This window comes from Pleurodeles waltl, chromosome 7 (assembly GCF_031143425.1).
Source record: "Pleurodeles waltl isolate 20211129_DDA chromosome 7, aPleWal1.hap1.20221129, whole genome shotgun sequence".
In the NCBI taxonomy this organism is placed as follows: Eukaryota; Metazoa; Chordata; class Amphibia; order Caudata; family Salamandridae; genus Pleurodeles; species Pleurodeles waltl.
The window spans coordinates 976,387,761-976,401,963 of NC_090446.1; the positions used below are offsets into that span (position 1 = coordinate 976,387,761).

At 39.8% G+C, this 14,203-nt stretch overlaps 1 protein-coding gene across 1 annotated transcript in view; it reads left to right on the forward strand.

Annotated features, from left to right (window-relative positions):
* The window catches only part of NDUFAF8 (NADH:ubiquinone oxidoreductase complex assembly factor 8), a 95,071-nt gene that overhangs the window by 49,650 nt on the left and 31,218 nt on the right, over positions 1-14,203 (forward strand). The window contains exon 2 of the mRNA XM_069199758.1: positions 85-195. Coding sequence (XP_069055859.1) covers positions 85-195 — 111 coding nt within the window. The remainder of the gene's footprint in view (positions 1-84; positions 196-14,203) is intronic.

Consider the following 14,203-nt stretch of genomic DNA (forward strand, 5'->3'; position numbering starts at 1 on the left):
CCATGCTGTGAATGTTTCTGTAAAAAGGATTGTTGCTCACACTTTGGCTTAAACTGAATGTTTTAAACTGTGCTCCTCTTCTAGGCCATATCTTACGGAAAGTGTGTGGCTGCCACAACAACGGGGAAAGTGGAGTTGCAGAAAGATGCGTGTGCAAAGCAGTTTGAAGCGTTGAAGACCTGTTTTCAAAAAGCAGTATGTGAATTTAGTTTTGCCTATTTGCTGTCAACAAAATGTATTCATTTGAAAGCATCCTTAACTGTTTCTTGTATGTGATATATTGCCAAATTGCTTCTATAAAAGTGTTTTGTCACCGCAGTGGATTTCTATCACCAGAAGTTAACTTGGTGTCTGGGAGTAAGGAAAGTATTGGTCTACACCACAGTGTCAAAATAAGATTTCAGGACTGTCATCACACAAGGTTTTAAGATCTCATCATGAGATACATTTTCGTCCAATGAATGAAGAGGAGCAATGTATTTATATAGTTCGTAGTGATCCTGGTCTGATTATGACCTCTAGGAACTGCGATTTTAGATCTTGATCTGCAGTGTTAAACTCATTTTTTTATGATCTAGTGACCTTTGTGTGCATCAACAAACCTGAACGTTTGTAGATTGGACCCTTATGTCAGTTTGTTCCAGAATGTTTTTGAAACACCAGGCTTCTGGAATCAACTGTCGGAATTGAAGTCATATTAGAATTACTGCAGCCAATTTTACACTCTGTAAATATATGAAAAATGCCTCAAAGGTCTGCACGTGGTGCAACATCCACTTTCTTGGAAGGAACACTATGCCATATGTTTTTAAAAGACTGGTTGTAGAGGGTCAGTAGTTAAAAATTTGCTTGGCTCTTTATGATGTGAAGCATGTTTCATTTGTTACTGAGAATACAACAGCCAACACTTGTTCCGTGACTTAAGACCTTTCAAATCAATTGTCGCTTTGTCAGGGCCTATTTTATCTAGTTTCTATTATAAATTCATATACAGTGAAACAGCAGATATGCCTGAAGGGGGAAGAGGGTGAGGACGGATGGGTTAAAGTAGAAGGATGAGCGGAAGAGAGACATAGGTAGGATGTGGGAGTGAAAAGACAAAAAAGCAGACTAGTAACAAAATCACAACACAGTATAAACGAACATTACATGAATCCACTAACTCGGATGACACATAATATTTCATAATGGAAACACTACATCTAATCCGTAATAACAGACTTTAAATATGGGACATTATTTTCTAAAATAAAATATGAACATCAAAACAGGGTTAGAATGTGGCAGATACCCTGCTATTGACAGAACACAACAGTGATTCAATATGTGGCTTATACAGGGTAATAAAATTTAAACCAATTTAAAAATACTTTTTACAAAAATAATCTGTTTCAATATTTAATTAGCTACTAAATCCTCATCACAATTCCTGGGACAAGATACATTTCTCATCAACACAAGGGGGGTCCTCAAAGTGCTATAATACTATAGTAATGACATCTTTTTAAAATGTAATCTTTTATAAAAAAAGAAAAAAAGATTTAATAGCTATTTTACTAGCAAATCCTCTTCTCATGTTCCAAAATAAGATAAACTAATAATGAAAACAAAGTAGAATTAACAAGCGATGAAGAACTCCAAGTAAAGACCAGTCTCCAAATAAGACAGGAACTGACCAGGAACTGATTATTGTTTATAATCTGTAACCTTTAATGTCTGTTCAATTAACAATCCTGAACAAAGGGTTGAATTTTGTTTCAACTCGGTGTATGTGCTTGTCTTAATTTCAAAATTGATTTAATGAAGTTGTTTAGACTGCTAAAACGTAAAATAAAACCTAAGAATTTGTCTGCTACATCAGATCTTAGACATCTTGTCATACAATACAAGATCTAGTTGATTTACAGACCGTTGTATCACTTTCAGAACCAGAGTCAGTTAAATTGGTAACAATTGCAGAAAGTCTCAAAATTCAGATTAATTCATATATTGAGAGCGTCTTAAGCCCAAACTCAGTTTGTTCCTAAGTTAATAAATGAAGAGAACAGTGATACTTTTCAGAAGTTTGTATTGATATGTCTAAGATCAGTTAATTTAGTTGTGAAACAACTAATTTGGATTTGGATGGCAGACATGCAATGATCTATAAAGTAATCATGATATTGTTACAGGGGTGTGGAATTTAATAAAATATCTCCTTGGCCTTGGGACAGGTTGCTTCATAAATCTACTTGTCCTGTAAAAAATCCACTTGTTCTTTTAGAGACGTATCATTTATGGCAGCAGTCTCATTGTAGTGCTGATAACAGAGTCTTTGATTATGCCAGGGATCATACGATAGTAGGGTTGGGATACTAGCAATTCTGTTATTTTGCCACCTTTCTGCATGGCTACATACCAGGGCTGGAAATAACAGTAAGCAGTAGTTCCAGGATTGAAATTCTCCTTTAAGTCTACAAATCTAAGAATTTGCATGTTTTAGGGGTTTTCACCACACCTTCTCTAATATTTTCCCAAACTGAGAAGGTTGGAAATGTATCCCTGATGAGAAGTAAAACTTCTTTCTGGGTTGGGAAAAAAGTGGTCGGAGGGAAAGTGAACTTGTAAATGCTCAGATTTTTGCATGATTAGATCTACACCTGCATATTTGTTTGTGCTAAATTGCAGGAGTATGATGTCCTGGCCTACTTCTGTAAATTCTGGTGAATTCATTAAAGTCACAAATCTGCATTAATGCAAGGACATATAATATGGGTACACTTTTGTGACTTTCTTTAAGAATTGGGGCCCTAACTGGGTCTGGCATTAACCAAGACCTTTTATTTTTTTCACAATTCCATCTGTCAACTTTAATGTGAGTGACCGCTTTCTGCTCTTTCATAACAAGCTTATTAGCATACAAAGTAGTTTTGTTCAGTGTCAGGAACTACTGTGGCAATATGAGCTTTTTGGGAACAAAAACCATTTTAGCTTTTTGCTAATGTTTGTAAAATTTAATTGTTGTGGGAGCTGCCAAGCCCTCACCATTATAACAAAAACGGTGTCAAAACAAGGAACGCATTTACAAAACCAAAATGCTTACCACCAATGTCAGACCTACCATCTCTTAGGACCTTTACCCTGGACTTTAGCAACTCCAGGAGGCCTGTTGCGAAAAACTGTTTTAGCAACATACTTGCAGAAAAACGTTACCCCTGCTGAGGAAATACCTGGAATTTCAGCTATGCTGATTGACAGAATGGTTCTTGATCAGAGTGTAAAAGGAGAGGAATCAAACTTTGGTGGGGTGGCTATGTCTGCCTTGTCCATGGCTATGCAGGAAGGAAATAGAAGTCAAAGAATCGATGTTGTGTTTGATATGTACAATGAGTTGTCTATTAAGAACAGCGAAAGGACAATCGGAGGGGTAGAACTCTGGCACCAGTTACAGAGCATCTCACCTTTCCAGGTTGTCAGACAGTGGAGGAAATTCCTAAGCTACATAAGGAATAAAACAACTCTCATCGCATTTCTTGTTATCGAATGGAGGAAACCAGAGTATTTTGTAAAACTTGAGAATAAAACACTGTTCGCAAACTGTGAAGGTGAATGCTACAAAATCGCATCTGAAGGGAGTCCCTAAGTACCTGATCACAACAGTGCACACAAAAAAGCAGATGGTTGTTTGTTGCTGCATACACTGCCAATGAGTGTTATGAGACATTAATAAGCTCAGATGACACCAATGTGTTTAATATGCGTTCGTGATTCCATCACAGAATTGTGGCTAAATTGTTTTTAAAATGTGGTACTAAAATAAACATGCAAGTCTTTGATATTCGGAAAATAGCTTCAACTCTTAATGAAAATGTTTGTCGAGCTCCATATGTCTCCATATGTTTACCGGATGTGACACAGAAAGCGCGTTTGCGGGAAAAGAAAAAGTTAATGCATTCAAAATCCTGACTGCCAACATTTATGAAACATTTTAGCAGCTCAGAGACAAATGGGATCTCTCGGAAGAGCTAATGGACAAATTGGAGCAATTCTTGTGCTTGCTCTATGCACAAAAATCTTCGGTTCATCATGTGATTGACTTGAGCAATCACAAATTCTGCGCAAAGAAGGTTGAGATAGACAGTCATCAACTTCCACCTTGCATGGACTGTCTGCAGAAATAGTGCGAGCGTGTGAATTATCAAGCTGCAATAAGCAAAAGATGTCTTCTGAATGATCCACAGACAGAGTCCAATTGGGAGAGGGTGGAAGTTGGAAAAACAAAAGGGAGCAGCGCAACTGGTAGTGGACTGAATGGAGGGGCAGCCAGCACCTCAGACTATGTTAGATCTACTAGCTTGCTACTGCATTAGGAACTGCAAACTGTAAGATGTGACATCTACTAAGTGAAAATTATGCATATAATCTGTATCAATATATGAAGAATACAATGACGTTTTATTGTTATTATTTTAAGGACTGTATTGTTATTATTACCTATTAATAATCGGAATTGCTTTTAAATTATATTGAATGTAACCAGTCTAGTGTAATTAGATTTAATTTTCCACACAGTATGATGAATGTGTATGCTATTTATCAAAAATATGAAAACCATTATTTTTTTCGGCTATGGTTGCTAATCCAGTAGTATCAGACAAAAGGCAAAGAGTGATGACATGCTATCACATATTTTCCATCTCTAGACATCAATACCTTGAAAAAAAAAATATCATGTTAGAAGCCATCCCCCCAAGTGGTACCAATGGCCTAAATTCAGGGTCCTGGCCAGCCCTGGCTCTGCACCGAGCAGGCAGCCGTGCTGAATAAACACCCGGCCAGGCATTGCCCTGGATAATAAATCTCATTTTCATATCAAACACTACCCACATGCTTGAGTATGACCAAGTGTGATTTCCAGGCAAATCTGCACAATTAACGGCAGCATCCACTCCCTGCGCAGGGGAAATGGGAAAAATCTATTTCAATTGCTATACAGGTCTATTTATATTTGTGTTTATCAGGCGCCCAGCCTTCTTTCAAAACTCTCGCACTTCAATGACTGTCTCAGGCCTGCAAACACCGCTCTTGCAGAGGTGATCTTTTGTGTTCCCTGCTACCTCTAGTGCTGACCTCTTTGGTGGCTGGGAGCCTTTGTTTTTGCCATTATCGGACCAAAAGGGTACAAAGACACCCTTGCAGGGATAACATAGAATCTATACGACTGTTATTAAGGACTGTTTTTTTTATTGTGGCAATTTTAGATTTTGCATTTATGACAAAATTGGGTCGAAAATCGTTTCACTTTTGTGTAGTATTGGTGATTGAGGTATTCTTTGTCCGATTTCAGTTGGGGGCTGTCCAAAATGTGACACTTTTTTTTTTTTTGTCAGGAAAAAGACCTATGTTGACGTTCCATTTTCAGGCTATAATCCACGTGCATTTTTGTTTTATTTGCATTCCATGTTCTTCCATTTGTGATCAACAAGATCTGTCATACCTCCCTCACTATGATACTCATAGCTCCCACATGGGCACGTCAACATTGGTACATAGCACTACTGGATCTATCTATAGTACCACATCACAAGCTTCCAAACAGACCAGGCCTATCGGAACAAAGGTCAAATCAGTGATCCCAATCCCAGTATGCTCAACCTGGCGATTTGGATCCTGAGGTCAAAGAATATGGTATCTACAACTTTTATCTGAATGTATGGAAATTCTAAAGGAAGCACGCAAACCTACAACTAGACAGTGTTATGCAGTTAAGTGGAAACGCTTTGTTTATTACGATCAGCCCAAAAACATTAATCTACTTAAAGCATCAGTACAGAATATTGTATACTATTTGCTTCATCTACAGAAAGCAAATCTTGCATATTCCTCTATTAAAATCTGTTTAACAGCAGTAGGTGCTTACCTCCAAAACAGACCGCTTACTTTTCTGTTTAGAATTCCTGTTATAAAAGCGCTTATGGAAGGCCTTAAAAGAATTATTCCACCTAGAGCTCCACCAGCTCCTGCCTGGAATCCTAACATCGTACTAACAAGACAAATGGGTCCACCATTTGAATCCATGCACTCTTTCACTCTGTAGTTTCTGTCCTGGAAGATTGCTATTAAGAAAGCAATTACTTCCTTTAGAAGAGTCCATGAAATTCAGGCATTCACATTAGAAGAACCGTTCTTTCAAATTCACAAAAATAAAATAGTCCTTAGGACAAATCCAACATTTCTACTAAAAGTGGTTTCACCATTTCATATCAATCAATCAATCGATCAGTCAGTGGAAATACCAGTCTTCTTTCCATTGCCAGATTCAGTTGCCGAAAGAGCCCTTCACACCCTAGATGTTAAAAGAGCTCTCATGTATTACATTGAAAGAACAAAAGATTTCAGAAAATCCAAACAACTCTTTGTGGCTTTTCAGCAGCCTCACGAAGGCAATCCTGTTTCAAAAACTGGGATTGCACGATGGATAGTCAAGTGCATAAAAACTTGCCACCTTAAAACCAGAAGACAGTTACCAATAACTCCAAAAGCTAATTCCACAAGGAAAAAAAGGGGCTTCAATGGCGTTCTTAGGCAATATACCAATGGCAGACACATGTAAAGCAGCCACATAGTCTACACCACACACATTTACTAAACACTATTATGTGGATGTATAATCTCTTCACCAAGCAAATGTTGAACAGGCAGTGCTTAAAACACTATTTCAAACTACTACAACTCCTACAGGTTATCCACTGCTTATTTTGGGAGGGGACTGCATTACAGTCTATGCAAAGCATGTGTATCTGCAGTTACACATGCCATCAAACGGAAAATGTTACTTACCCAGTAGACCTCTGTTCATGGCATGTAGTGCTGCAGATTCACATACACCCTCCCCAGAAGCCTGTAGCCGTTGTACTTTATTTTGTAAATATGTATATACATTGCATGGACATCTCATTTCTTTATTATATGTACATACACACTCTTTACTTTTCCCTCCTTCGGGAAAACATTTTAACAAAGGTCTTGGTGCACATGCGCGGTATCACCATGAGGAGGAGTCACTTGATCTCGTAACGCGAAAAAGCTTCTTAGAAGAAAAACAACTTGTAACACTCCGAGCCTAGCACTAGATGGAGGACTTGTGCAAAGCATGTGAATCTGCAGCACTACATGCCATGAACAGATGTCTACTGGGTAAGTGCCATTTTCCATACATAGCACTGAAAAAAACAAGGGTTACAGGGACGTTATAGTTAAGTTCTGAATTTACTTGCACAATACCATAGAAATTCAGCATTTATAGTTATGGTTAACTCAAGTAACCATAACTTGTGCCCTAAGAGAACTATAACTTGCACATCCACCATTCACAGTTTTATCATCAGTAATTTTATTGCAAATGTTGCAGTAATAATATCAATGATGTATAGAAGGTTTCATCGATGATGTAATTAGCTGTGCATGGCGAAGGTGATTTTGTGCAAGTAAATTCAGAACCTAACTATAATGTCCCTGTAACCTTTGCTTTTTCTCACTGAATTTCTGTTTTTTCTTTTTTTTTTTATAGCATGCACACGTGCAAATATAACCAGCGCCTATGACCGGGCCCGGTGGCCAACCCTCCTGCATCCATCCAACTCAAGCTGCGCACAGCGTTTGGCCGTGCGCATTATTAGGTTCAATGTGGTGGGTGTTTTTTTTTTTAATTTTTTTTTTTATTTCCTTCAATTTTAATCTGGATAGTGTTGTTGCATAGGTTCTCATTATCCTAATGAGACTACTGGATTTGGGTGGCAGAATCCCCTGTACTGTGGGGGACTGAGTCTGATCCCGCACATGTGACACCTGTCGGCCTAATCCGGGTTTGTTCCACTTAACTAGCAGTGCCTCATCTCCAACCAAGAGCAGGGATGATTGGGGAAACCAGGAGCATGACTTACATGACTCCTCAGGGGAATCATGGTCACTCAGATCTCATCCGTCTTTCTCAGTTACATTAGTCTCACATATGCAAGGACAATCAGAGGCAGAGTAAAGTTCAATAAGGTTTTATTGAACTAACTGCATCTTAGATAATAACGCATGAATTTCAATAACTAGGATGATGAAACAATAAGATTAAGGTTGTGACAAGGAGAGTAAACACAAGAATAACGCTACCATACTGTGACTAAGGTTTGTAGGGATAGTTCCTCCCTAAGCTATGTTAGAGCACAGAATATTAAACTCTAATTCTGCCTTTCAAGGTCCCCCTGGGAAGACATCATCCCTCATACCTGAGCAAGAAGCCTGTAGTCTACATAAGCAGCTGTAGCAGAGCGATCAGCTGTCAGCATATTGTCGTGGTCATCTGGCTGGAATCTCCCTCTAACGTACATAGGTCAAAGTAGTGTTTTTTTTTTTATAATAAAACAGCTGATGTTCCGAGAAAGAACCCCCACGTAAGAGTGTGTATGTTTCTGTGAACATTGGAGACAAAGCGTACCACTTTTGCTGGAAACCTATCTTACTGCAGCTTTGAGAAAAGCACAGAGTGATAGAAGTGTCTTGTTTAAGAAAGCAGTGCTGACCTAGGCGAACAACAGCTAGATAGAGAAAATAAAACAAGACTGCAAATGCGGCTAATGTTAAAATAACATAACTAAATAAAATAAATCTAGGTTAAAGTGCACTGCGACAGGCCTAGTCTCCTAAAATAAAGTGTTTAAAGCTATAGCTAAAATGGCTACACAACCGCGTGGATCTGCGGATTGGACAAAAAAAAAAAAATGCGCCAACAGAATGGCGGTCACAACTTTTCCATCAGATTGCAGCCAGCCAGTCAGGGCCTTGTTTTTCCTCCAGATCAGAGTCCAAATTCGCAGAGGATCTACATCACTATATATCTCTATTTTTAAACTCTAATATCTCAGAATCTACTGCACAGATTTACACCAAATCACAAAAAGCGTACTTTCTGGACCAAGTGCCAACTATCTGCCAAATTTGGTGTAATTCCGACCAGCGTTTTGGGCTGTAGTCGGCGTTCAAAATCCCTATGGGACAATCCATAGGGAAAAATGCCTTTGAGGACTCGACCCTCCACCCGCCCTCCCCCCCCCTCTTATCCCCCCCCGTTGCTTTTTCTCACCCCTGCTTGATGGATCACCCCCAAACAAAAGTTAGACAGCAGCTGGAGGACCTACAAAAGTATACGTTTCGAAAATTTTGTGGAGATTCGTCAAGCAAAGTTATTTGCAAAATTAAAACGCTCTTCCTATGGAAACTAGGTCCTACCCTACTAGTAGGTAAGATATATATATATATATATATATATATCACACACACACACTTAAAAAAAACAAAGGTTACAGGGATTTTATAGTTATGTTCTGAATTAACTCGCACAAAACCAGAGAAATTCAGCAGTTATAGCTAGTGTTCTTTCAAGTAACTATAACTTGCGGCCTAAGGTAATTATAACTCATACCCCCACCATGCACAGTTTTTTCTTCAATAATTTGACTTGTGATCTTTCATAGATTTTTTTTTTTTGAGGCTATAAATGTTGTTTCGAGTGCTGTAATATCTGAGGTAATTAGCAGTGCATGGCAAGGGCTTGAGTTAGTGTTACCTTAGGCCACGAGCTATAGTTACTTGAAATAACTCTAACTATAACTTCTGCATTTTTCTGGTTTTGTGTTAGTAAATTCAGAACCTGAGTATAACATCCCTGCAACTTTATTTTATTTTTTTAAATTTATGAAAATTTCTTGAAGGTTTGTCAAGCGACGCCAAAGTTATTGGCTAAACAAAACACGCTCTTCCTATGGAAACAAGGTCCTAACTCTAAATACTTACTGACAGACGCCAGTAGTTAATATCTAGGATTTTGGAATTGTGCGATGTTGCAGCTATTGTTGCATAATTATAGATTTGCCACATAATCTGCTGATTTCAACAAAACTGGGATCCCTCTTAATCCAGAGACACCTTATGAGATAAGCCCTTAACCCCATTTTCATGTTTTCAAAGAGCTGAATTTCCTGCATCACTCTCCCATGCCATTATGCTTTTCTTAACCAGTTAGTTCATGACTGTTCGATTTCCGGGTGAATACTGTATATTTGAATCTCTTGAAAGGCAACTGCCTTCCCTTGTGACGCCATCTTTGTTTTTTGGGTTGCATTTTTTTTGTAAGCTGAATTATTCCACCCTTCCCTGACCATGGTGGACTGCTAAAACTTGATCCTGCTCCACTCTCTATGCTTTCAGAATGATGTATTGAACCAATTAACCTATGTTCTATGAGATACTACATATGTTAGGATTCGAATTAGTACTCTGGTTTTGGTTATGGACTTGTCTCTCTGCTGTATTGGTCACTACTTGATTATTGTCATGTGTAACTTGTTTTTTCCCCTAATATTAAGGCCTGTCAAGCCTTGAGTTGTAGTACAGAGATAGTACAAGAAGAGAAGACCATTTCCAGCGCAAGCATCCGGACAGCACTGGTCACAAGACATTGGAAGCCACCAAATATCTGCCTGGCATGGCTACACTATGTTGTCGAAAAAGATTCAGACTTTAGCACAGCAACACCAGCGGTGACAATAGTAGGGTTTACACCTCTAATGCAGCAATCTGTGAGGCAAGAGTCCTTCCAGCACCAGAAGAAAGCAGGGCTAGATGGAGCCACAAACCACCAATGAGACTTCTGGCCACCTCAACACGCTTGTGTTGGGGATGGTTGTATTATTTTAATTATCCCGGGATGGGAGGGGCTCAGACAGATGGACAGTAAACAGGCTCACAAGCTGTTACTTCATTGTATTCAACCAACTACTCCATCACCTCTCACAATGGCAAACAGACCAGACCACATGGGTTTCCAATGCTCCATGAAGAGGAAGAGTTAGCAGCATTGCTGAGCATGATCCCCTCACAGAAAGGAGTCAAAGCATATATTTGGTTTACTTTGCCATTACCAAGAAGGACTACACGTTGTGAGCCATCCAAAACCTACAGATACTGAATCTAATTTGTAGATGTTGCACTTCAAAAATGACAACCGCTTTGGAGGGTCATACTGTTGCTACAGAAAGACAACTATGTGACAAAAATTTCCCTCACACTACTTTTGTATCCCATGCTGCCTCAGATTTGAGTTGAGTAGTGAACATCATCAGTTCACTGTTCTGTGTTTTCCATAGTTTGCCTTACCAAATGTTTGTCAGTGGTATTTGCATATATCTCCTTAAAACAATAGAACAAACCTCTCTATCCCTTTTGGACGAAGCACATTACTTACCTGGTAAGGTAGGAGGAGCCTGTGAGCCTACAGCACTACAAGCTGAAAATCAATTACAACCTGTAGTGCTGTAGGCTCACAGGCTCCCTCTACCTTACTCCCAACACCAGTTTATTCACTTGGGCACTTCCAGGTCACAAAAGACCCCTACCTCCTATGGCACCCCCCAGTGTACCATACTGACACTTTTCTTTCCAAAAGTGACTTTAAAATGCTGTTCGAGACCTCGTACTCCTACATGTGGATGGTGGTAATGCCCTACTCCATGGCACCCCTGACTCCCACTGGCACTCCTTAGGGGCATTCTAATTACCACAGCATGTCTCATCCAGGGCCTGAAAAAAAATTATCACATTGCGCCTATCCTGATTGAACTGCATTAGCTCCACTTGCTGGCCCGCAGTAACTTCAAAACCAGCAACATCGGTTTACAGAGCCATCCCGACCAACACCCACTCTTATCTTGCAGACAGTTTCTCCATCAGACAGCTGACTAAGAAGTGTAAAAAAAAAAAAAAAAAAAAGAAAAACAAGAAAGTGTGCCTTTTCCATCTATGCACCCAGGATCTGGAACAACATCCCTGGTTCCATCTGCCCAATGCTATCCTAATTTAGGAAGAAGTTAAAGACTAACCTGTTTAAAGACTCCTACATCACAGTGCATTAACCATCCACAACCTATCGTCCTTTCCTATTCATTGTTGACTTTAAGCTTGCCTTTTATCAAGTGCAGTGCTTTTTTTGTCTTTAGATTAGGTTTGCACTATATAAATACCATATACATACATACGTATCCTGTGAACACTTGCTACCTCGTGTTGGGCTCTGACTGTTACAAGATTTTTGTCATGAAAAATGAGTTTTTCTTCCAAGTTAAATCATAGTATCTTCCCTGAAACCCAGAATGCACCAGGACACAGTCTTTCGCTCACATTGTTCCAAGATTAGGTATACTTGTGAGGATGCAAAGGTTTAGGTCTGTGACCTGGAAAAATAATATGCAATTACCAGTTTATTGTAGTTGTCTGTTTTCCTATTTTTGTTACAACTCTATTGTCCCATCTCAAGGGGGCGCTGTAAACTGACTGGTCCCTTTCTGACCCCTGTTTGTTTCCCATGTCGATATAGTATGCTATTGTAGAACTACATTTGCTTCCATGGACTTCAGGTCCCATAAAGCACTTTCTGATAGTCAGTAAGAACTGGATTCTGCTATCCATGGTTTCCTATAGGAAAAGTCTAGTTGTTCTTGTGTACTAGATTCTCTCCTCCAAGACTTGTGTGAGACTGGAACTGCACACACCTGTGATCACTCTTGTGCAGCCCAGCCATGTGACTCTGGCCTAGGCTTGCTGCGTCCTGGAACTCCTTATAAGCTGCCATTACCTAAAGCTACTTGTCGTGCATTGTAGTTTGTTTCCTTTGTGTACCAGACCACTTGTTGGCTTGTGTTCCAGTCCTTTTCCTGCCTTCTTTCAGCCTGAACCTGCTCTATGATTCCTAGCCCAGTTCCTGCTTGATTTAGCCAGTCTGCTCCCTGTTTCTCAGCCCAGTTCCTGCTTGCTTCAGCCAGAGTCTGCGTCCTGTTTCTCAGCCTTGTTCCTGCTTTGCTTCAGCCTGATCTTGTTCCCTGTTCCTACTTTTGCCTCCTTGTTTGTTCCTTCTGTTTCTGTTTCCTCTTGGGTTATTGTGTCTGGTAAGTGTACTGTCAGTCCTCACCTGTGTATTAGTGTTTTCTTTTGCACTGGGGTTGGCTCCTGGTTTCCAGGAGGCAATTCCTGCCTCATCCTTTGTCTAGTGTTTATCTAGTCTCAAGTGCTTTTACAGTGACATTGTGCTATTGCTGTTTTCCAGGAATTGCCACTGTGTTTCCAGCTGTACCCACAAGGGCTTGTCTCGTGTATGTAAGTGCAATTCTTGTTTGTGCCCTAAGGGTCCAGAGACAGAATCATTTCTGCTGCCTCCTTTCAATGGGGCTTGTGGGGTGACTATCTGTAAGAGCAATCTGAACAGAGGCATTGACGTTCCCTGTTCCTGTGGGAAGTTCTGAGCCTTACCCCGTGTACAGCCTTAGTGGTAACTCCAGTGTGTTTGTCTATTACTGATCCGTTCTCTGTTTGTTCACACTAAGGTTGCTCTGCCTTCACTATCCTGTTTCTGTGCCTTACTAGAACTATTCATTCCCGGTGTGTGCCTTTAGCTACTCTTCTGCTTCGGTACACTACCTCAATAGGGAGATATTTTATGACCTCAAAGGGTGTCCTAACCAGAGTCCAGATAGAGCCGTCACAGTTTTGTACTTGCTTTTGGGGAGGTGGGTAGCACCAGCACTCCAAGCTATAAATTGATTGTAAAGGTAAGTAACAATTTGTGTTTGCAGCATGTGTAACTGTAGATCAGATGTTGTGCATAGCCTGAACGGCAGTACCCAAATATTGAATATGATGGGTTGTGAGCAGAAGACTGCTCGAACAGTGTGTTAAGTACAGTCTGCTTGACTTGTCTTTCTTGACAGCTAATATTATTCACACACTAATGCTTGGTAAATGTGTGGATGTGAGACTAAACAACTGCCTTACAAATGTCTGCTGTGTCTTCTGTCCATTGTGACTTCTTTTTTTGTGAGCAGAATGCACCCTAATTACATCACGTTTGGCTTTGACACAACAGAACTCAGTGCAGCTAATGATCCACCTTGCCAGTACTACTGTTGAGATTGGTTTGCCAGGATGTGCATGTGCAAAAGCAACAGAACATTGCTTGGCTTTCCTATTGAACTGAAAAATATTGGCCTAATACATGATGGACTCCCCACACGTTCACTGTGTGTAGTGCTTTTTCTATTACCAGTTGTGGCTGAGGGCAAAAGGCAAAGTAAATTGATGGACTGTTTTGCATGAAGAGGCTATTCAACTTCTGGCAAAAGAATAG